A 23,892-nucleotide genomic window follows, 5' to 3' on the forward strand; every position below is an offset into this window, starting at 1 on the left:
CAGGGCTTGTTAAAAAGCAGAATCCCAACTTTGTGGTTAGTCACTTACACGTGTTTCATCCTCCTTTGCATCTTATCTGTGAAATTCTTATTAGTTATCACTAGAATCCATGAAAGGTGTGTGGAATTGGAAAACCAACAAGCAAACAGATTCCCAGACACCCCTCCTATTGATTCTGATTCAGTGGTCTGGAGAGGGGCCCAGGGATCAGCATTTCAGCATTGTCTGTTATTCTAGTCCAACCAGTCGAGAGAATAGGTATTTGCAAACTGTCTACATATATGCCAGTGCTCATTTACCTTACTCACAGAATACCCTCAGTCAAAGCTGTTTCACTTTTATACCAAATCTAATAAGTTCTTCTGCTTCTAGGTGACTAACACAATGCTCCCCAAATGTTTAATGAGTTGGATTGAATTGAATCTAGTTATCCTGGCTTACAACAGATTATAAACAGCAAATTTAAAGAGAGGAGAGACAGTTTCACAGTTATCATAAAAAAGCATACACACGGGCTTCCCTGGTGGTGCAGTGGTTGAGAGTCCGCCTGCCGATGCAGGGGACACGGGTTCGTGCCCCGGTCCGGGAAGATCCCACATGCCGTGGAGCGGCTGGGCCCATGAGCCATGGCCGCTGGGCCTGCGCGTCCGGAGCCTGTGCTCCGCAAAGGGAGAGGCCACAACAGTGAGAGGCCCGCATACCGCAAAAAAAAAAAAAAAAGCATACATAAACACTCAAACAGCATAGCAGCTGGGCCATGTAGAAGAAGTAGGTTCTACAGATTAATGCTAGACCTAGAAGAAGAGCCTCACTCTTCTTTCCTCTTCAAGTTCCCTTTCACTTCCACTTCACACGTTACTTCCTTATGAAAATCTTATCCATTGGGCAGAGGCATACTCTGTTGTTGGTTATACAAGGACCCATAGCCACCATGTACTGCTTGCCTACTATGTGCTTCTAAAGGCCATGTCAATTAATTCTCCACCAGCACCATAACGTGTGCACATGTGGAGACTAAAGCTCAGGGTGGTTACACAGCTTGCCCAAGGTCACACAGCTGGTAGTGGCAGAGCAAAAATCCTACCTAGATCTCTCTTACTCTATGCTTTCACACTTTCAACCACTACACCAGGTGCTCTCAATAGATGTTTCATAGCATTCAGTTGGATGGGATTTTACATATAACTTAATAATGATTATAGAGCTGACATTTGTAGAAATTCACTTTTAAAAAATAGATTTGATTCAGTATTATCCTCAAATAACAGCACTCTGCCCCGTTTATTGGAAAGAACATGATGGTGTAGCAGTGAGACCACAGGAAACCGAAGCACAACCCTCCCTATGCCCAAGGAGTCTGCCAAGGATGTAAATTCTGTTATGTGTGTCTTGGCTGAAAAAAGATTGAGAACCATTGAAGAAGTAAAGTCCAATAACAGGGAGGGTATACTGGGGGCAGAAGACTGAGTTTGTATCTTGAATCTGCACTTTATTGCTGTGTGACCTTATTTAACCCCTGAGTGCAGGCTGGTTTTCTCATTGGTAAAATAGAGTTGCTAAAGAATAAATCAGCTGGTACATGTTAGAAGGAAACAGTGCTTGGTAAATGGTAAGTACTCAGTGAATATCAGAAGAACTTTAAATAGTTTCAAGTCTTATAAACAGTATCTCTAGCTCTCAAAAATGGCAAGTGTTGTATATTGTACATTGGGACTCTTTAAGTGAATAAACATTTTAAGCATATATTTCACAATTATTTTAAGCATGTATTTAATTTTTTTTTTTTTTTGCTTTCTTGAAACTTAATGAGATTGTTTGTGGGTGATTTGGATGAGCCATGTCTCTTTTTAAAACTATCCAGAGAAGTATAAATGGCTCTCGTTTTATTCTGCTTGAGAAATATCCTTATAACAAATATAAGCATTCATTTTTATAAAGTAGAAAAACTGGTATCTTGTAGAAAAAGTTAGTTAACATTTCCAGTCTTTGCTAAGGTCCTCCCATGCTCTTAGAAGCTGCAATGCTGGCCAAGTAGCTGTCACCTGGGGTGCTGGAATTTCTTGCATTTTGAAGTCTGCTCGTGTAGCTCCTTTTCCTGGTCCACTACTGGTGACTCCCTGCTCATCCAATTCCTCAGAAGCTTCTCTTGACTTAAACCAAAAACAAACCCACAGTAAAGTCCTTCATCAAGACTTTCCTTTATCCACAAGAATGAATGGGTAGGACTGCCCATGGGCAACGTTAAACTGTGATCCCTCCATCTGGTATGAAATTATTTGCCACAGTCATGTTCTTGGTTTTAAAGCATCCTCATGTGGAAATAGAAAACAAGCCAACCCTCCCCACCAAGTGACCCAAATTGCAAAATACAGGAGCCATTGTTTCTTCCTCCTCTTTCCCACAAGTCCTTGGGTGAATGCCTCTTTGTCTGAATGCTTCTTCTACAATAATGGCTCAAGATCCTTGTGCAGAGGTCATTGCTATGGGAACCTGAACTAAACTGAGTCTGAGAAGAGATGGGTGTGCCACTCTACAGTGTACATATTTCTACTGCAAAGTTCCTATTAGGGAGGATAATCATAGCTCAAGAGGGCTGGTAAGGTACCAACCACATCTGCCTGTGTGCTTCCTCTCCTCCGTTTTCCTAAAGCATCCTTACTAGCTAAGAGTCATAGACTATTTTGCAGATATACAGCTCTTGAAACTGTGGAAAGAAACTAGCTATCAAGTCAGGCACATTTAATTTGGATGCCTAAAGATTTTTTTTTTGGAGGAAAAAATATGATAGCATAAAGATTATGTTGATTGTGTGTTCTGAATAGCAATAGCACAGAACACTGTAGCTTTGAGGCCTTGTTAAATATATGGACATGTTTCATTGTTGGAAAACAATATGTGTTAGTAACAGGGTATTTATTTCTGTATTTGAAAGGTATGGCATAATCCATGCTGGTGGGGTAGGGAAATATCTCAGTGACTGGATCCTGCACGGAGAGCCTCCTTTTGATCTGATAGAATTGGATCCCAATCGCTATGGCAAGTGGACAACAACTCAGTATACCGAGGCCAAAGCAAGAGAGTCGTATGGATTCAACAATATTGGTAAAGTGCACATTTACCGTTGTCTATGAAGTGTGTTCAGAACTGACTTACATCACTTCTGACTTTAGAAGCTTTTTATTCTGTGTATCGTGGGGGAATGGTTAGGGAGTCTAAAAAGCATGTACCTCTAAGACACAAAAAGGAATCTATATGAATATATATCTTTAATGTGAGGAATGCATAAGTGATTTTAACTTTTAAATCTATTTTTACTTTACCCTTTGATGATCAATATAAATACAGCTTTGGGTTTTTGTAAAACATAAATTTAATGCATATATATGTATATATATAATACATACATATATATTATACATATAATATATACATATATATATTATATATATGTATATAATATATGCTTCTAGACTTTAAGTGCTGTGTTTTCCATTTTCTGAATCCCTTCAAAATATTTTATAGTTTTGGTTCTATGCTATTCAGAGCACCGATTTTCCTTTTTCAGTTGGTTACCCTAAAGAAGAACGGTTTGCCGGGAGGCCAACTCAGCGAGTCAGTGGGCTTTATAAAACCCTGGAGTCCAAGTGTTCCATGGGGTTCCATGCAGGCTGGGAGCAGCCACACTGGTTCTATCAACCAGGCCAGGACACTGGGTACAGGTACGTGGGTGACTTCACCTGCCTGTCACTCTCACCGCAGAATGAAATTTGGGGGTGGAATGGAGGGACCCCAGAGAGGTGCCACGTCCCCCTCCCACCCCATCGCTCCGCCCCATTCCAAAGAGCATTGAGCCTTTTCCCACGAAAATCACTTTTTGTGCAGTGCAGGCCTTAGTTTATCCCACGTGACATTGGTCCACTTCTAGGACCCATGTGGCCTCGCGAGACCTACAACCAGCCCAGATGAAGCCTCTGCTTGGCATTTTCCAGTTGCTCAGAGAACCTTCTCCACCCTCTCCAAATCCCCACATGGCTTCAGTTGGCTCCTAAAGTTTGTCCTGGTTTAGGATGCCTGACCAAGTCACATAGTATGGAAACAGTATGGAAATATGGATTTTCTATTTGTCAAGGAACAGCTCAAAGCAACTGCTTTCTAGTGTGTGTGCATCGAATCATGCAAGTTATATGCACTGCTAGTGCATTAGGGGAAAAGGTCATTTACTTACTATTTTAGTTTGAGCTAAAACGTAAAGCACATCACTAAAACAATTCTCTGAATTCCTCTAAAGTTGTTGCCATTATACTTGGATTGCATACTATGGTACTTGGGATTAATAGTGATTATATATTTTTTCTCATGAGAATCCATAAACCAAGAGAAAAGAAAGTTTCCTTTTCACGTTAAGTTCTCCTTTTTCTTTCTCAGCTGTGTTGGGTCTTCATTGCTGCGCATGGGCTTTTCTCTGGTTGTGGCGAGCGGGGGCTACTCTTTGTTGCGGTGTGTGGGCTTCTCATTGCGGTGGCTTCTCTTGTTGCGGAGCACAGGCTCTACACACGCGAGCTTCAGTAGTTGTGGCACGCGAGCTCTAGAGTGCAGGCTCAGTAGTTGTGGCGCACGGGCTTAGTTGCTCCGCGGCATGTGGGATCTTCCCAGACCAGGGATTGGAACCCGTGTCCCCTGCATTGGCAGATGGGTTCTTAACCACTGCACCACCAGGAAGTCCAATTCTCTCTCTCTCTCTTTTTTTTGACCTGTCATTTTGCTTATTTAAACAGGTTTTAATGTCTACTTTAAGATCAGATCTAAAAGGTCCAAAGTATAGTAGAGGGTCAGTTGCTGATTAATGAATTTGGACTCTGTAGTCAGCCAGTGGAGATTACCTGGGGGCAAAATACCGGTTTGGTTTTTCCTAAACAACTCAGATAAATGCCAGATCTATTCTTCACCTTGTGCTGTTTGGACCTGGCCTATTTCTTCTACTATTTTAATAATTAAACCACTGAAGACTCATTTTGCAGACTTAGCATCCTGCTCTGAAGTTAAAATACCACATTAATAGTCCACTCTGTAAACTAGAAACGACCCTGCATAATGAGTTAGGAGACCTTTGTTCCAGGCCCAGCTCTGTCATTAACTAATGCAAAGACCTTGGAAGTCACTTTGTGCCTTTTCTCTACAAAATGAAGATGTTGGACCAGATCCTTGCTTACTCCAGGTGGACCAGCATGAAGCCTGTTAGAGTGCAGAATCTAGGGCCCCTCCACAGACCTGCTGCATCAGAATCGGTATCTTAACAAGTACAAGTGATGTATTTGCATAAATGTTTGAGAAACAACAAACAAGATAGCTCTACCCCTCATATATTCTGGTTTAATTATGCCCCCCAAATTAGTATTTTTAAAATGCTCCCCCCCGGTGATTCTAATATGTAACCAAGGTTGAAAACTACAGGATTGGTTAACTTCTAAGCTCTTTTCCAGATCTGAGAACCCACATGGCCTATCTTATTTTCTACTTAATTAATACTTCATTCACTATGAAATGGGTCAAGGGATAGATGAGTAACTTAAAAAATCAAGTAGATTCCAATATGTACGTATGATTTGTAGAACAGGTGGCACTTTTCCCCCAAATGAAATTTTCTAGGCAAAGAGGGTGTATTAAAATATCCTTATTCTGTAATTTTTTGAAAATGAATAACTCTTGTTTTATGACAAACATTGTGTTTCAGGCCAAGTTTTCGCCGCACAAACTGGTTTGATCCTGTGGGCTCTGAGTATAAACAGGTTATGCAAAAGGTAGGGGTGATTGACCTGTCACCATTTGGCAAGTTTAACATCAAAGGTCAAGACTCCATTAGATTGTTGGACCATCTCTTTGCAAATGTCATTCCCAAGGTAAATAACCTTATAGGGGTACAAGGTCCAGGATTCTGGCCTACTTAATTCTCTACCTCTTGTTTTCAAAAAAACCAATATGTTATGTCAATTCACCTAATGATTTCTGTATGAACACCAGAACCCTTCAACTAACCAAGGGTATTCTAGCTAATTTTCAAATTTAAATTTTTGTGAAATGAATTATCATCTAAGGACCTTATGACTTTGTTTAGTTGTGTAAATGGGAACCCCCAAATTGGCTGAAGTGTAATTTTTATGACAAGTAATTATAATGGTCATTTAAACTGAAAACTTCAAAATTAATGGGTTTAGGTTTACAGATAGTTCACACAATTGATAGAAACGATAGCATTCAGATGTTTTTCATTTTTGACAACCACATTTTTATTTCCATGTGGTGTTAAAAGGACACATAAGATTTTTATTTCATCCTGAGGTAATTTAAAATTCTTTTGTGTAGGTGGGTTTTACAAATATAAGTCACATGTTAACACCAAAAGGTCAAGTATATGCTGAGTTGACAGTTTCTCACCAGTCTCCTGGGGAGTTTCTATTAATAACTGGTTCTGGATCAGAACTTCATGATCTTAGGTAAGTGTACACCTAGTAAGAAAATTTTACATGGGTTGTATATTGACCCAATCTTGCACCGAGGTTTTGTTTGTTTGTTTGTTTTTTTACCAGTAATTGAAAGTACAACTTTAATTCTTAAAATCTTATTGTTTTAAATAACCTTCATGTCTCATAGAGGAAATTATTTGAAGGGCCCCTATGACCATCCCCCTCCCAAAGGTAGTCCATCCATGGGGTTTACTGGTTTTAATAATATTAACTCCCTTTTGTTAGGCATCACCAATATGTCAAAACCATTATTACACGTTATCTCAATAAATTCTTTTAATAGATATATCTGCAAGGTATGTATTATTCCCAATTTCAGGTGAGGAAAGTGAAGTTTGGATTAAAGTAACCTGCTCAAGCCAGCCTTGTTGATTCTGATGCCCATGTTTGGTCCACTTTAGTGAACTGCCTCCCTGGTTTTTCTTCTTCCTTTTTCACGCTTTGTGCCACAAAGCTGCATCTAAATCATTGACCTGCCAAGTCAATCCTTCACACGAAGCTTTAGTCTACTATTTAGTCTGCTCTAAAATCTCTAATCTTCAGTATTTCAAAAATACTTGGAATATTGTTGTTTAGTAAACATCTTACTCTGACAGATGTTCTCACTCTAGTTGTAAAATGATGCAAATTATATCCTCCAATCCAAGGTGCATTGGGAGCCATCTTAGTAGCTTAGCTTTGTGTCAGTCCAGATGATCATTTTCTGATAGACTTGTGTAGCTCCAGGGAGTGCTCAATAAATTATAAATGAGCCCTATCCCTGGGTTCCAATAACTCATCAAGACTCAGAAATTGAAACTAGTCTTTAGAGTTTTAATCTTTTCCTTGTCATTGTCAAAGCAAGTATGTGTCTGGTGGCAGGTGCATTATTAACCTTTAGCAGCACAAGCATGCCTCCTGTGTACAGGTATTAGAGAAAATTTTCCCAAGATTGAATCATCAGTTTAAATGCAATAGGGCTGTCACTATTTAAAAGAATCGTGTGGCAGAGTTTGTTTAAACGGAAGGGTCCTTCCGTACTGTGAAAAATTGCCCACACATTGAAGTGGGTAGTTTAAAGAGGATCATTTAACATCTCTGGGACTCAGTTTCCTCAACTTTAAAAATTAGGTGATCTATGTGAAATGACATTCTAGGGACTTTCTGGCAATTCTAGACACAGAGCATTTCTTCCGAGAAATAATCTGTTACCAACATGCATTATTCAAGCAGGATTTAACACGATGTTTATGAATCTCAAATGCAGATGGATTGAAGAAGAGGCTGTCAAAGGTGGATATGATGTTGAAATTAAAAACATAACCGATGAGCTTGGAGTCCTTGGCGTCGCAGGGCCACATGCAAGAAAGGTCCTTCAGAAACTGACCTCTGAAGATCTTAGTGATGGTGTTTTCAAGTTTCTTCAGACCAAGTCTTTAAAGGTTTCCAACATTCCTGTCACTGCTATCAGGATATCTTATACTGGTAAGAATTGGAAAACAACCTAGAATAAGGCTCTAAAATTTAAAAGCAGTTACCAGAAATGTGTGCACGCATGCACATACACACAGCGCGCACACACACACACACACACACACACACACACACATTCACTTTGGTCATTTTAACTTTGGAGAAAGATTTCTCCTGCCTGACTCTTCTGACAATTTTGTTTATTCACTCCTAGTCTGAGAGAGTCCTTCCATAGATTTCCAATTGTTCCAGGCTCATAGCTAGCTGCCTACCATTTGGAAAGGTAGGTAAGAAGGTGGGAAGAAGATGGCTGTTGGAATAGTTGGAAGGGTTGACAGAATATTCAGGCCAGCTGATTCTGTTTGGGAACATCCAAAATGGTCTCCCATTGATAGAGTCTCCCATAGAGAACATCGTGAATGTATCAGGCACCGCTCTTAAAGCATTACTACTGATCATCTTTCTTTCTGACTCTAAGTGCATTAGGGAAGACTTACTATGCAGCTAACATTGCACATAGTAGATATTTGGAAACAGGGATGAATGAATGCTCCCCATTGGTGCTCTGGGCTCACTTCTAACTCCCTGTAGATTCCCTGTCCCTTCACAGAAGACGTACTGGGTGCCCAGGCATTCACTCAATTACGTGTTGCTAATGTTCTGGTGTTTGTCCTGGAGAAGCACCTCACCATCAGCCCTTGACATGAGGAATGAGGCGAACATACAGTATAAAGACCATAGCTCTTCCCTGGGCTTCCGCTGTCCCTTTTCACCATCCTTCCTCTGCCCAACCTTGGCAAAATGGTGACCAGAATAAAACATAAGCAGAATAAAAAATAAGCAGACTCTTTGTGTTGGGTGTCATTTTCTTTGTTTTTTGCCCACAGCTCTAATGGTGAATTAAATGACCAAATGGGGAAGAAGGGGGGAGTGGGGGGCATTAGAGACTATGGCTATCCCACAGTGAAGACCATTTGAATAACTGTCATCAGTTGCCTTTATCTTTTTTGTTTGTTTGTTTGTTTTTTTGCGGTACGCGGGCCTCTGACTGTTGCGGCCTCTCCCGTTGCGGAGCATAGGCTCCGGACGCGCAGGCTCAGCGGCCGTGGCTCACGGGCCTAGCCGCTCCGTGGCATGTGGGATCTTCCCCAACCGGGGCACGAACCCGTGTCCCCTGCATCGGCAGGCGGACTCTCAACCACTGCGCCACCAGGGAAGCCCAGTTGCCTTTATCTTTAAGCCTTGCGATTTGGGGCCAAGGAGTTGGGGGTTGAGGTGTCTAAACCTTGAACCCCTTTTCTTGATAAACTCTGCCATGCTAATTCCTGACTTAACATTATGAAGCTGAGGTCAAGGGGCAAGAGTAACTCCTGCATCACAGTCTTTCTGTGTCATGAGATGTCCTAGATGCTACCCTCTGTGTGGGGGACAAGATTGGGCACAAAAGCATCTGTGATATGGCAGGCTCCTTTGCAGTGGGGTTTGGTTGCAACCTTTTTCTGAACTGGTCTTTTAAAACTCAACAATGTCTATATTGCATAAATGGAATCTCTCCATTTATTGATGTGTTTTGGCTATTGCACATTAGACTCAATGATCATCATTCTTACTCTGGTGGGCACTTGTGGGTGTATTTCAGGTGAGCTGGGTTGGGAGCTGTACCACAGACGAGAAGATTCTGCGGCACTTTATGACGTTATCATGAATGCAGGCCAGGAAGAGGGAATTGACAATTTTGGAACCTATGCCATGAATGCCTTAAGACTGGAGAAAGCTTTCAGAGCCTGGGGGTCAGAGGTTTGAAATGCTAGCATCTTTATTAAAATTTTACGTGTACTGTATCTGATTTTTATATAAGGGTTAGTTTTAACTTCATTAACATTGGCTCTGGCTGTAAGAGAAAGTATGTATTATAAGAAAAAAAATTTTTTTTTTGTTTTGCCCGTGCCGTGCAGCATGCGAGATCTTAGTTCCCCAGACCAGGGATCAAACCCATGCCCCCTGCAGTGGAAGCGCAGAGCCCTAACCACTGGACCACCTGAGAATTCCCCGAAGTTTTATTTAATTAGGGAAAGAGGTTTTTCTCCCCAATTTCCCAGTTGCAAATTCACTGGAATTATGACATAATGTTTATTCTGCCCTAATTCCTCCTGCTTAGCAGAGAGCCCTGGACATCTGTCTCTGACTGTGTGCGGAGCTGTGGCTATCCCAAGGGAGCCTGCCTACCTCACGGGACTTGAGGACTACCTTTCAAATTCTTCCTTCTCCTCTGTCACATTGCCCATCCTCAGTTCTTTCTTATCCCGCACCTTTTGGGGAAGTAACAGCCAAAGGGGTCATTCTGAGGGGGGTTGGTGGTTGGTGGTCTGGGATCTGTTGGTCCAGCCCACTCCCACCATTAATAATGGGAACTCAGGGTTTCTATTTGTGTAGTTACACACCATTTTCATAGTCATGATCTCATCTACCTTCTCAACTCTCTCTGAAGGAGGTATTATTGGTGATTCTTGTGCAAGGGGTTGGCAGTTCTACACACAATCCCTGTTCAAAACACAATCACACTAAGAAATAATAAACAACTTGGTCCAGATTACTCTGTTCTCTGTTTTATCTCCAATATGGCAGGCTATTTTTAGACCCCCTTAATTTTTTCAGATTTGCTAGTTGTTTCCTTGGAAGACGTTAAGGTTTTAGGCCTGGGAGGTGAGATAAGGGACAGTGGTAAAAGATGTACTTACTTCAGTGTAGGGTCTCTTGGGTTCAGATGTATCCTCTACCACATACTAACTGTGTGACCTTAACCCTCTAGAGTCTGTTTACTTCTCTATAAGATAGGGGCAGTCTTTCTCCTCCAGAGTTATTGTCGAGATTAGATAGTCTACAAAGTGCCTAGGATATAACAATAAATTTGAGGGCAGAGTGGGTTTGAAAGTGCAGGCAGGGTCCCTTGGACAGCTAGACCAGGGACAGAAGCAAGTGGACTTTGAGGTGGAGAGGGCAGCCTCCTGGAGCCCCTGAAAGAACAAGGGCCCTGGGGCAAGTCACTGTTTTGCAGGAGAGGTGCTGTGTTATAAGGATTCTCAACCTACAAGCCGGGTGTGGGTGGGGTTCTTAGCGGAGGCTGCTGCAGGGAGAAAAGTAGAGGACGGCTCTGCCTCCACACTCCACAAGGGATGAAGCAGCTGAAGCAGCCTTTGCGGTCAGGCGTTTCTGCGCCTCCCTGCCTTTTCCCTCGGACCCCTCCTCTGAAATGGTTTTCTCCATCCCCCGTCCCTCCGATTTCCCAGCAGTGCCAGCACGCCCTCTAGTGTTAATACATCAACCAAGCATCTGGGCTTTGTTTTCATTTTTTTCCTGGAATTCTGAAACTTTGAGCGGGTAAAAATTCTAGAGGTGCTCAAATGGATTAGGAAATATGAGGCCGAAATTTTATGTTATGTAAAACAAGTTTATATTACTCATTCAGTTCATACGAGGGCTGTGTTGTCTTTTTTTTTAAGTTTGGCAACTTTTTATGAGGTTTAGACCAGTTCTCCTGCAGCAAAAGAGACCAACGACAACAAAATAAACAAGTAAACAAAAATCAGGTCTAGTCCCAAATAGTGGCTTTAGTTCCCCTTGAACTATATTGTAATAACTCAACCAATTTGAAAAGATTGAAATTCAATCTCTATTTTTTTCCTTTTCCCTCTCCTGAACTCTGTAGAAGCCATTTTCCTATCACCTGCTTTTTCCTCTACTTATCCCAATTTCTGGATGATTGTAAGATAAGTAAATTACTTACTACCGTTTCAAAACCTATTTATGTAAAATTATTAGATAAAAGCTTCTGAAAGTCTTGTTTCTGGGAAGACATCATTGTTGTGGTATCCCTCAGATGTTTATTATACAAAGAGAGCCTAGGAAACAAACTGTGAATTTTAGTTTCTAATTTGCTATTGAAATAACAGTATTTGCTGAAAGGCTACATTTGAATTTTAGATTTAAAAAAATTACTTTGAGGCCAGTCCACAATTTTCCTTTTTCAGAATCTATATTCATAGTGAAAAAGTGTTCTCTTCCCTAAAAAGTATATATGAAAGTGATGTTATTAAAACAATTTGCACTCATCTAAGATTTATAATGTGTGTTTTCCCTTTTAGATGAACTGTGATACAAATCCCCTGGAAGCGGGACTGGGATATTTTGTAAAGCTAAATAAGGTACGTTTACATTCCAAAGTTTTACTTGAAGTAAATCTTAAAATTGTGCTGTTTCATGACAGAGCCATGCTTTAAAATTTAGCCAAGTATGATTATAGGACAAATGAGTTGAACATATATAGTAAGCATTGCTCAAATGCTTCATATTAAAATTTGTCAAAATTTGATATTAGTTCGAACAATTGCAACGTGCTTGTAGATGTAAGATAGCAGAATCCAGCAACTTTAAAGACTAGCTCTAAATTCTAAGATTAAAAATCAGTAAGGATAAGATGTCAGCAGACACTCTTGTAAATCTCGGTGACTTGTGAAGTCACAATTAGCTAATGAGACATAGACATACTGCATTAATTGACTCTCCCTGGGTGCTCACAGCACGAAGCAGCCTCGCCCCAGCAGATCTATCCATCTGCTTATTGAGAGCATCTTTGTATGTAACTGCAACGTCTGCGTATAAGCAAACTGACACATTTCAAATATGTTCAGCATAAAACAGGTATTACTGAGAAGCCAATACAGGCCCAAAGAATCATAACTGATATTAACATTCCAAAGGGAACCCCTGCATCAGTGGTTCTCAAGCAGATAGCCTGAGCCTCACCTGGGAGCTTGTTACAAATGCAAATCCTTAGGTCCCCACACAGACCTACTAAATCAGAATCCCTGGGGGTCAGGCCAAGAGATCTGTGTTTAACAAGCTTCAGGGGATTCCGATGCACCTAAAGTTTGAGAAACACCACCCTACATAATTATTGTGGAAAAGCATATTATGAGGCCAATTTATTACAGCCTAGCTCATCTCTACAAATCCCACAAACATAAATGAGGTTATTCCATTGTTATGGTCTGAATGTTTGTGTCCCTCCAAAATTCATACACTGAAGCCCTAAGCCCCATGTGATGCTATTTGGAGGCGGGGCCTTTGGGAGGAAATTAGTTCAGATGAGATCATGAGGTGGGACCTCCATGTTGGGATCAATGTTCTTATGAGAAGAAGAAGAGAGATCAGAGGTTGCTCTCTCTCTACCATCTGAGGACATAGTGAGAAGGCGCTGTCTGCCAGCCAGGAAGAGGAGGCTCATGGGGGAACCAAATTGGCCGGCACCTTGATCTTGGACTCACCAGCCTCCAGAACTGTAAGAAGTAAACTCCTGTTGTTTCAGCTACTCCCTCTGTGCTATTTTGTTATAGCAGCCTGAGCTGATTCAGACACCTATTAAGCGGTGTCTCAGTTACTATAAGAGAACTCAATGGAGGTACAGTTAGCAGTAATATTGAAGGATAAGGATGGCAGCTGCTTTCGCTCAGGGTATTTGTTAGAATTCCAAAATTCCTGTTCTGGCCTACCTTGGGTGCTAATCAGCTAAAGTAAAGGCTGTTTCCCCATTCTATGGAAATATGTGAACACATGAATATGAATCAGGCTAAGGAAACTTTTTTAATGCCCCTGAATCAGTTCCCAAATTCTAAGCTAAGATATTAACATAAAGATGTATATTTATAGCATTAGATTTTAGGAAAAAAGAACCTCCTAAAGGGTTTTAAAGGGAATATCTTTCTGTGCATTTTCCCCATGACTTTTATTTTTATGATGTACCATCTGCCTCCAGACCAGAGAAAGCAGGTGCTTGACGTTTGGGCAGAGCCTAGCAGCAGATTGCTCCTTCTGATAACAGAAATCTTGGTTTAGCTTTGTAAAATAAGGGTGAAAATGACCTGACTCCTGAAAGCACTAAGTTCTGTTGTTGGTCACCAGTAGGTTAATAGATAGCTGACTTTTTTGCTTCAGTGTTTGGGTATTATTGTTTGGGGATAAGGCACAAACAATCTCTTCATGTTGAAAATGGATTTTTAAAACTCTCTTTATGATTATAAGCAGGTGTAGTGTGGATTGCATATTTATTAGTTCCTTTAAATTATTTCAATAACCAAAGCTCAGCTCAAAACTAATTTAATAGATAATGATTTTGATTTATGGTATATTTTTATGATTTCTGTATTGCTGGTTCTCATTTTGGTGTCATAAAGTTAATTTCTAATGCTTTCATTGGGTGAAGGTCCATGTAGCACAAGGACCTGGACCTAATCAAGCCAGTCTTTTTTAATTACCATGACTCAGGTCGTTAGTGGGCATCAAGCTAACTGTAGCCATGCTTGCTAATTTCCAAGACAGGTGAATAGGTTGGATCAACTTCGTTTCAAGCCTATTTGGTGGTCTCACAACAATTTTATCTTAGTTTTGTAGCAATCTCTAATGTAAAACAGGTTCCTGGAAAACTTATTTATATTATAAACTGAACTGTGTCACTTGGTAATTCAAGTCCTGTGCCTCAAAACAAAAATGTTACCCAACCTGGCTTCATACAACATTTTAAAGAATAATATAATGCAAGTCCATATTGCTTTGGAAAATTGATGTTATATGAAAACTGAAGCAGCAAATACAGGGGAATATTTGTATTTAATACCAATCAGAACAAAACAAAACCCTAAATCCTGACACTTTACAATAGTTTAAAATCAATTCTTTTCTTATCCTTCAAAGTAAATATGTAGACTTCACTGCTCGGCCCTTAAGTGTTTCCACAGTGATTGTGTAAGCCATAATATGAAGAGAAATACAGAGATGCAGGCTGTGTCAGAGTTAGGAGGACCACTGGAGATCACTCAGCACCACCTCTTCATTTGAGGATGAGGAAACTGAAGCACAGAGAAGTGACCTAGGTGCTGTCCTGTGTGTTGGCCCAGGTTAAACTCTGACCTCCCTGCAGTGCTCTCTCACCCACCACTTTTCCCAGCCAGGTCCTTTCCCATAATGGGCTTCTCGGCCTTGAAAAACTGCCCCCAAATTTTCTGGCAACATGTATCATAGAATCTGCATGGCTACATTTTATCGATGAATACCTCCCACAGTTATGATTTTGTTATAAGTAATTTTGTGTTTTGTGGTAGGATCAGAATAGCTGCTTTGGCCATTTTAAGAAGGAAAGTGGGTGGGTGAGGAGATGGACCATCTGACCTCATTAGGCTGAACTGTTCTTATCAAAACTGGTACAAAAGTAGGGAAAAGAAAACTGGAGTAATGGGGACATCTCAGATCGTAAAGATGGCATTTGCCTTCCTTGACTCTTAGAGTTGTCTGAGCCTTGGTCTCCCTATGGTGTGGGCTTATGTGAAGCAAATACAGACGTGTGTATACATTCATTCATCTATAGTCAACATTAATTAAGTACCATTTATTAAACACCTCGCTAGGCCACAGGTCTAAAAGTTAAAGATACAGCTCCTGACGGCTCTCAGATCTCATGAAGCTGGGAACAAATGGAACTTTGGGAACTAAAAGCTGTAGGATGCATTCTTAACCTTAATTCTGAAAATACTGTTCCTCATGAGGAGGGTTGTGTAGTAGTGCGTATCAGTACTGTCTTGTAAAGAGTGAGCATAGGGTCCTGACAGGAAGCGTTAAGCACAACTGTGAAACAGGTAAAAATAACTGAATATTTCCTGTTAAGTCTTCTCAGCTAAAACCCCTTTACCTGAAACAAGTCATATCATTGTGCTTAATAGTATTATAATTTGTTCCAGAGGAAGTTACTTTTGGGGGAAAAAATTAGTGGCTTTTTTTTTTAGCTGGAAATGAAAGAAATGCATTAATTAAAAGCAAAAGGAAAATCAGCTGCCTTAGGTTGCAGTCATAAGTATTCTTGGAATTTTCCCCTTGGAATTACTGAATCTATCCATTTCCAGATAACCCCAGCCAAGAGCCACAGAGAATCAAATACAAGGGTAATGTGTTAAAAGCAGAAGAATTTTTTTTTTTTCTATAAGATCCCCCCACCCTTTCTCTCTCTCCCTCTCTTTTCCTGTCTTGAGTTTCTAACCAGCGGAAACAGAATAAAACGTGATATATATTAACCACAACTTAGAAGACAGTATTGATTCTAGAAATTACAGGGTCTCTCTTTAAGGAAAGATGATTTAAAGCATAACCATTCAGTAGGCAAAGCAAAACAAAAGGATGGTAAAGAGGCAAAACCCTCACCACCAGACCGACTGCATCCAAGTATTCAATAAATATTAGTAAAACATCGAAGTGGAAATAAATCATTGTTCACAGACAACCAGTTAGAAAGGAATTTCTAGTACGTGATGGTGGTGAAAGTACCCAGCTCTGGGGAAATTTTAGGTAAATGGTAATAAGATTTGAGGAGGCAAAACATTTTCAGCGACTCTCAGTCCTGGCTGCATGCCACAGTCATCTGAAGTAGGATTCCTTTATTCATGCAATCCTTTAAAAAATCCCAAGGCTCAGGCTGCATCCCAGATCAATTAAAAAAGAAGAGCTGGGGTAGAGACTCAGGCAGCAGTATTTTTTTTTAATTCCCCAGGTGATTCCAAAAAAGATTGAGAATGATTGTTTTTAGGCCAGTGATTTTCAACTGGCTGAACGTTACCATCTTGAAGAACTTAAAAGAAAAATTACCTGATGCCTTACCCCCAGTAGTTCTCAAAGTGTGGTTCACAGACCAGCAGCATCAATGTGACTTCAGGATTTATTAGAAATGCAAGTTATCGGGCACCATGCCAACCCCCAAAATCAAACTCTGGGGATGGGGCTGGCAATCTGTTTTAACAGGCCCTCCACGTGATTCTGATGAACGCTGAAGTTTGAGAACACTGACCTGCCCAAACCAATTGGATCAACCCTGGGGGTAGGGTCTGGTTTCTTGTTTTTATTATGCAATGAAGATTGAGAACCACTGTCTTAGTTATTTTAACCTCATACCTGCTTATGGTCCTATGCATACAGGAAAGCAGAAACACAGCCTGGTCAGACAATTGGCTACCAGTTAATATATTCTGTCCCAAATCTTTTTCTTTTTTTGAATGAATTTTTTAAAAATATCACCAAATTCTAGCTCTGTGACCTCGGCAAAGCTATTTTACTTCATTTTCCATCTGGGATTGCTAGTCTGTAAAATGAGGGCTCCCTTCCATGTCTAAAATTCTATGAAATACCACCTTGCACAGTGGTCGAAGACACTTGCTATGTTATCTATATGAGCCACACGATTGTATTATTTTAATTAAGCCATCCTTAATCTCTTACCCATTTCTGTTGCTGAATGATAAAGGGAGAAGAAAAGAAAAGGAAGTAAAATCTAGTCTGAGATCTAGTTTATCATTCTTGAAACATCTGTCAGAGCACATTAAACTAACAACCATTGAATCACTATCCTCATATATATCCAATTTCTGTTATGAAACAATACTCTATTCCCAGCCTGAAAGCTTAAGTGTGCTATTTAGCTGACTTGCTTTCTCATTTGGAAGTCTGTGGAAACCCTGGGCTAGGAATGAATTGAAGTAATTCTTTAGATTGCTTTTATTTTATTGTTGTTATTTTAACAGCTTAACATGCAATAAATTGACATTTAAAGTATACCAGCTGGACACTCAGATCTGTAGAACAAATAAGTTAACGTGTACCCTATCGCTAGCATTGCATATATCTGCATGAATAGAATACCAAATACAAAAGGTAGAACAAGTCCAAAGTCAAGAAATAAAAATTAAAAAAAAATTTCATATCATTCTAGAGATAAGGAAGATCAAAGAATGTCATCTGCATGATAAAATGATGATCCTACTAAGCATCAAAGAACAGACAAGCTGATAATCAGGAAATTTAAGAGAAATATTATTAATAACTAAAATTACAGTTGCATTTGCAGCTCTGTAAACAGATGGCGCGTATAGGAAAGATGAAAAATATAACATGTAAACTCAGTGCACAAATGGGGCAAAGGGAATAAAATTTAAAAATGGAACTTGGAGGGGATATATGTATACATATAGCTGTCTAATAGTGACTTTCAAAGAGCAGAAGTTTTAAATTTTTGAATTTTTAAAGTTCTTCTCAATTTGTTCTTTTGTGGACCATGCTCTTCATGTTGTATCTAAAAAATCTTTGCCTAACCCAAAGTCACAAAGATTTTCTGCTGTTTTTCTCCTAGATGTTTTATCATTTTTTTAGAGCTGTGATTTATTTTTAGTTAATTTTTCTATCTGGTAAAAGATACGGATTGAAGTTTATTTTTTAGCATATAGATGTCCATTTGTTTACAGCACCATTTGTTGAAAAAGGCTGTATGTTCAAATGGCATTGCCTTTGTACCTTTGTCACAAAACAGTTGTCCATATATGTTTAGGTCTGTTTCCGGACTCTACTGTGTTCTATTGACCTATTTATCTTTCTTGATAATGATACCATACTGTCTTGATTACTGTAGCTTAAATGAGGTTGTGATAGTCGCGCAACTTTGCTGTTCTTTTACAATGTTGTTTTAGTTATTGTACGTCCTTTGAATTTCCGTGAATCAAAAAGCTTGCTGGGATTTTGACTGGAATTGCATTGTATCTATAGGTCAGTTCAAGTCTTCTAACTCATGAATGAGGTATATCTCTCTGTTTATTTAGGTAATCTTTAATTCCAAAGATGTTTTGTAGTTTATAGTTCTTGCATATCTCTTTACAGATCTATCCTTAAGTATTTTGTATTTTGATACTACTGTAAATGGCATTTTAAACTTCAAGTTTCAGTTGTTTACTGCTAGTGTATAGAAAACAATGCATTTTGTATATTGATCTCACATTCTGTAACTTTGTTAAACCCACTTGGTAATTCTAGTACTTTTTTGTGTAGTTCTCTTTTTCTTTCTTTCTTTTTTTGTAGATTCCATTGGATTTTCTACATGGACAATTGCATTGTATGAAAATAAAGCTTTTCTTTGTCTCTTTTCTAATCTGGATGCCTTTCAGTTCTTTTTCTTGCCTTATTGTACTGGCTAGATCCTCTACTGGTTGAAACTGCAACAAAGTTAAATAGAAGTGGTAAGAGCAGACACGCTTATCTTGTTTCCTGATTTTAGATGGAAAACATTCATCATCATCATCAGTCTTTCATCATTAAGTATGATGTTTGCTGTAGGTTTTTCATAGATGCTCTTTATCAGGCTGAGGACATTCCTTTCTGTTCTTAGCGCTAAAAGTTTGGGTTTTTTGTTTTTTGAATTAGGAATATTAGATTTTGGCAAGTGCTTTTTCTGCGTCCATTGAGATAATCATATGGTTTTTCTTTTTTACTTTGTTATATGATGAATTACATTTATTCTCAAATGTTAACCCAACTTTAATTTTGGCATAAAACCCACTTAGTAATGATGTATTACGTTTTTCTATGTTATTGGATTTTATTTGATAATTTTTAAAAGAAATTTTGTAGCTACATCCTCCTTATAGGATAGGTTACAGCTTGCAATTATTTTGTTCATTTTTCTTGATCTTTTGACATAAACTTCTTGAGTAGAGGTTCTGGCAATACAAAATACATCTTGTTTACCATTTTATCCCCAACACTTATCAGGGCTGGCACATAGCAGATGCAGATAATGCCAGAGAAGTACTGGGACCTCATCAGGAAGGGTCTCATCTGCCAGGCTAGGAAATTTGGAGTGTATCCTGGAGTGTATCCTGGAGACACTGAGAAGCCTTTGAAGGATTTTGAGTAAGGAGTGACATTCTGGTGATGGAAAACAGATCAAAAGGGAATTACCCTGGTGACTGGATGATCACTTTACCCAATTATTGAAGAAATCTAGTGGAGAGATGTTGAGGGCTTCAGCTAAGGCATTGGCCATAGGACAGAGAAGAAAGAGGTATGAGTGATAATAAAAAGGTAGGCTGGAGACCACATGAAGGACTATTTGTGAAGGGAGTGGAAAGTAGGATCTAGGCTATGGTTAATGAACTAGGAAACACAGGCAGGATGTGATTCAGAGGTTGGAAGGACTTGCGAGGTTGGAGGCTATGGAACAGTCAAATGGAGGGTCTCAGTGGCAGCTGAGCACGCTGGTGTGGAGACCTCTGCTCTGAAAGTATGGATTTGGGTCATTGTTGTATAGGTGGCAGTTAAAGCCAGGGGAGTGCTGGGACCCCTCTTCTATAGCACCCTGTACTTATCTCTACCATGATATTTTTACACCCCATAATACTGGCTGCCTCCTTAGCTAGACTCTGAGCTCCTTGGGGACAGAGGCCAAGAATCCTCAGGGCTGGTTCTGTGTCCAGTAGTTCGTACGGGTTTAGTAAGTATTTGAAGGGTCTGAACCATGGCTCTGCCACTCACCTATTCTAAAACTAAAGTTGCTTAACCTAAAGGCACTTCAGTTTTATCAACTGTAAAATGAAGAAAATATCCACCTTATAAGTTTGTTATAAATATTAGATGAGCTAAAGAACATTTGATACCTCAATAAATGTTAGGTCCCTTCCATCTTATTGAATGGAATCTAAAACAAATCTTTTATGGAAAACCAACTATAGATAAAACCCTTTCAGTTTTTTGAAGACTCCAGCTTCATTTCTTTGTGTTTCTCTTATTTCCTTTAAGAAATAAATAATAATTATTTACTTTGCATTTAGGCTTGAGTGCTCTCCTTAAAACACCAAATGGGCAATTGTTCTTCACTGTAGTCTAGAGAGATGAAAGCTATTATGAAAACTCTATGTTCTAATTGTTGCTAATGCAGTTAAGCATAAAAGTACATCTGAATCCCTTTGCTGTACACCTGAAACTAACACAACATTGTTAATCAACTATGCTTCAATTAAAAAAAAAAAGTACATCTGACAAAGCCACAAGTCCATTCCACTGTTTTCCTGTGAATCATAAGACTCAAAGACTGAAAAGTAAATATTTTCTTAATATTGAATCTAGTAAAAGCCATAAAACACATAACGGGGGCTATTTTCATTTTGAAACATCTAGTTTGGTTTGGATGCAATTAACGAATTATAGGCCTGGCTTGGGAATCATATTTTAAATATTTTCTCCAGGTTTCAATGTATCCACACCTTTCTTTGGGTTAACAGAGTCCCTTTTCTAGTTATATTAAAGACTTTTTTGAGAAGGAATACTTAATTGATTAGTGGTTTTGGTTAGAAAAATGCCAAATAAATTGTTTTAAATTGCTAAGAGCAGAGAATAAAAACTGTGAATGTGAGAGTATTCATTTCCAGTCAGTAATAGACTGGACTTGCTACACTCATAATTTAATATTTTGCTAATAAAGAGATAGAGAAATTGTGGTTATTATAAACTTACATGGAATGTTACCAAGTTCTGCATAGAGGAGAAGGAAGCAAGAATTGGGAAGCCTGGATTTGAGGTTTGGTAATAACTCACTTTGTCACTTTGGGCAAGAACGTTAACTCTGGGCCTTAATTTTCTCATATGAAAAATGACCTTGGACTAAGTTTTCTGCCTGCTTAAAAACTTCTATGATTCTAACTGTGTGACTATGAAATGAATGATGGTATAATTTGTCTTGATGGGGTGGTGGGCCGGTCAGATCCATTCCCCCAAATGAACGAATCCAGTATATGGCTTCATCAGTTTAACTGTGAGACAAACACAGATGCATCTGGTATTTGACAAACGACCAGAGAAAGTTATGGTTCACATGGACCGCAGGTTAGTCAGGGCCACGTGCTTTACAAAGGGAGTCCCGTGAGGACTGTTTTTAATGAATGATCCCTGGCCTCATTTTAAATAAGGAACTTTTCAGGAATGTGTTGAGGGACAGCGGCAGAAATCTATCACCCAGATTTTCATCTCTGCTCTGCCACTGACAGTGGTTGGTGACCACCGGGTCTCTCTGCAGCTCTCTTCAGGTCTGCAAACACGGGAGCATGATTCCACAACCAGTGCTGTGCCTGGTTTCTAAGGGGGGCTTTCTTAGGACCCAGGATGTTACACTGATTCTCTTATGCCTTTGGAAACTTTGACATTTAGATTAAAAGGATTTTGGCCAAAAATTCAATCAAACTGATGACTGCTTTGAATTTTCTGATGGATTTTGACTCTAAATATGGAACAGAAGAGGTCCCAAACTAGGTTTTTATCATTTCTCTCCTGGTCTGTAAGAGCCCACCACCCAGAGTTCATATCAGAACCTTCCTTCCACTGCTGCTGTCGAATTCGCCTTAGCTACACATCTGAAAATTCTCCATTGCTCTGAGAATCCCAACCCAAAGTATACTGGTTTAATTTATTTCATTTCCATGTGCTTTTTGATAATATGTGTGCTTTTAATAAAGCTAGTAAGAGATGAGGAGTTACATTTCACTTAAAATCTACTTAATGTTTTCATCTATGTGGATGTTATATTTAGGATGCATCACAGGTGGCTGCTTTAATGGCTCTTACTGCTTCTTAAAAATTAAGAGATTAGAAAAATAAGCCAAAATTATTTTAAGGTATAATCTCAGTGCCCCAGAAGTGTTTCTCAAAGACATTAACAGCTATTTATGTAGTTAATTTGGTAGTGACTCATTAAGAAATACATTTCTGTTCTCAGGTCATCCTGAAGGCACCAATTTCAATCTCAGCACTTAACCTTCAGACACATTTTCCTCTCTCATTTATAAATAATAACTGTATAATAAAGTCTGCAATCTTGGGAGGAAAGCCAAGCAAAATGAGAATGAAATGCTATCACCCCACTTTTAAATCTTCCCAAGTCAGGCCCAAGGTTAGCCTGGGAAGGGAGAACTGTCTCAAGGGGCAGGTGTCACCTCTTATCTGTGTTTTAAGTATGTGTTCCTTACTTTTAATTAGGTTTTTGTTGTTGTTGTTTGAGTATTGTTTTCATTCATGTCTAAGGATGATATTGCTGACAAGATCACTTCCTAATTCAGGGATATACAGATATAGAGGTTAAATTTCATTAATATTAACCTTCAGGGTGTTTTCAAATCCTTTCACATAGTACAAAAATATTATTGTGTAGTGAATGTCATTCAAGATAGGTTAGGCTACCTAGAAATAATTTTTTAATTAATTAATTTTTTATTGAAGCATAGTTAATTTACAGTGTTGTATTAGTTTCAGGTGTACAGCAAAGTGATTCAGTTATACATATATATGTATTCTTTTTCAGATTCTTTTCTCACATAGGTTATTACAGAATACTAAGCAGAGTTCCCTGTGCTATACAGTAGGTCCTTGTTGTTTATCTATTTTATATATAGTAGCGTGTCTATGTTACTCCGAAATTCCTAATTTATCCCTCCCTCCCCCCTTCCCCTTTGGTAACCATAAATTCGTTTTCTATGTCTGTGAGTCTGTTTCTGTCTTGTAAATAAGTTCATTTGTATCATTTTTTTTAGATTCCACATATAAGTGATATCATATATTTGTGTTTCAAAATAATTTAAAAGAAACATTCTTTAGAGTATTTACATCAGCTGTTCCTGCCAGTGATAGACTCCAGGCACAGCCATTTAAAAAATGCGTATGGATAAAATCTAAAGGTGCTGACTTACATAACCGAGCCTCCAGAAAGACCCTTAACTTTGCTGGGCCTTCTCTTCATAAGCTGGGGATAAACTGATCTGTCTTATAGGAATCTTAATGAGGATTGTAAAGCCCTCAGCAGAGCGTCCGGCACATAGCAAGTGCCTAATAAATTGTAAATATTATTAATATTACTTATTTACTACTTTAATTTTTGAATTAAATTAGTAACTTAATTAAATTAATAATGAATTAAATTTTTTTTTTAATATTTACTATAACTTTTCTCTTTTAAAGGAAGTTTTCTGGGGTGCCCATCTTTCCTATTTCTTATGCTTAACTGGTACCTTATGTTCCT

General features: G+C 39.0%; 1 protein-coding gene across 2 annotated transcripts in view; it reads left to right on the plus strand.

Moving 5' to 3' along the window:
* Window positions 1-23,892, plus strand: part of DMGDH (dimethylglycine dehydrogenase) — a 62,022-nt gene that overhangs the window by 26,869 nt on the left and 11,261 nt on the right. For both annotated transcript variants that reach the window (XM_060009251.1, XM_060009252.1), the window contains exons 8-14: window positions 2,933-3,102; window positions 3,566-3,719; window positions 5,732-5,897; window positions 6,361-6,491; window positions 7,768-7,985; window positions 9,613-9,770; window positions 12,116-12,175. In XM_060009251.1, coding sequence (XP_059865234.1) covers window positions 2,933-3,102; window positions 3,566-3,719; window positions 5,732-5,897; window positions 6,361-6,491; window positions 7,768-7,985; window positions 9,613-9,770; window positions 12,116-12,175 — 1,057 coding nt within the window. The remainder of the gene's footprint in view (window positions 1-2,932; window positions 3,103-3,565; window positions 3,720-5,731; window positions 5,898-6,360; window positions 6,492-7,767; window positions 7,986-9,612; window positions 9,771-12,115; window positions 12,176-23,892) is intronic.

This window comes from Delphinus delphis, chromosome 3 (assembly GCF_949987515.2).
Source record: "Delphinus delphis chromosome 3, mDelDel1.2, whole genome shotgun sequence".
In the NCBI taxonomy this organism is placed as follows: Eukaryota; Metazoa; Chordata; class Mammalia; order Artiodactyla; family Delphinidae; genus Delphinus; species Delphinus delphis.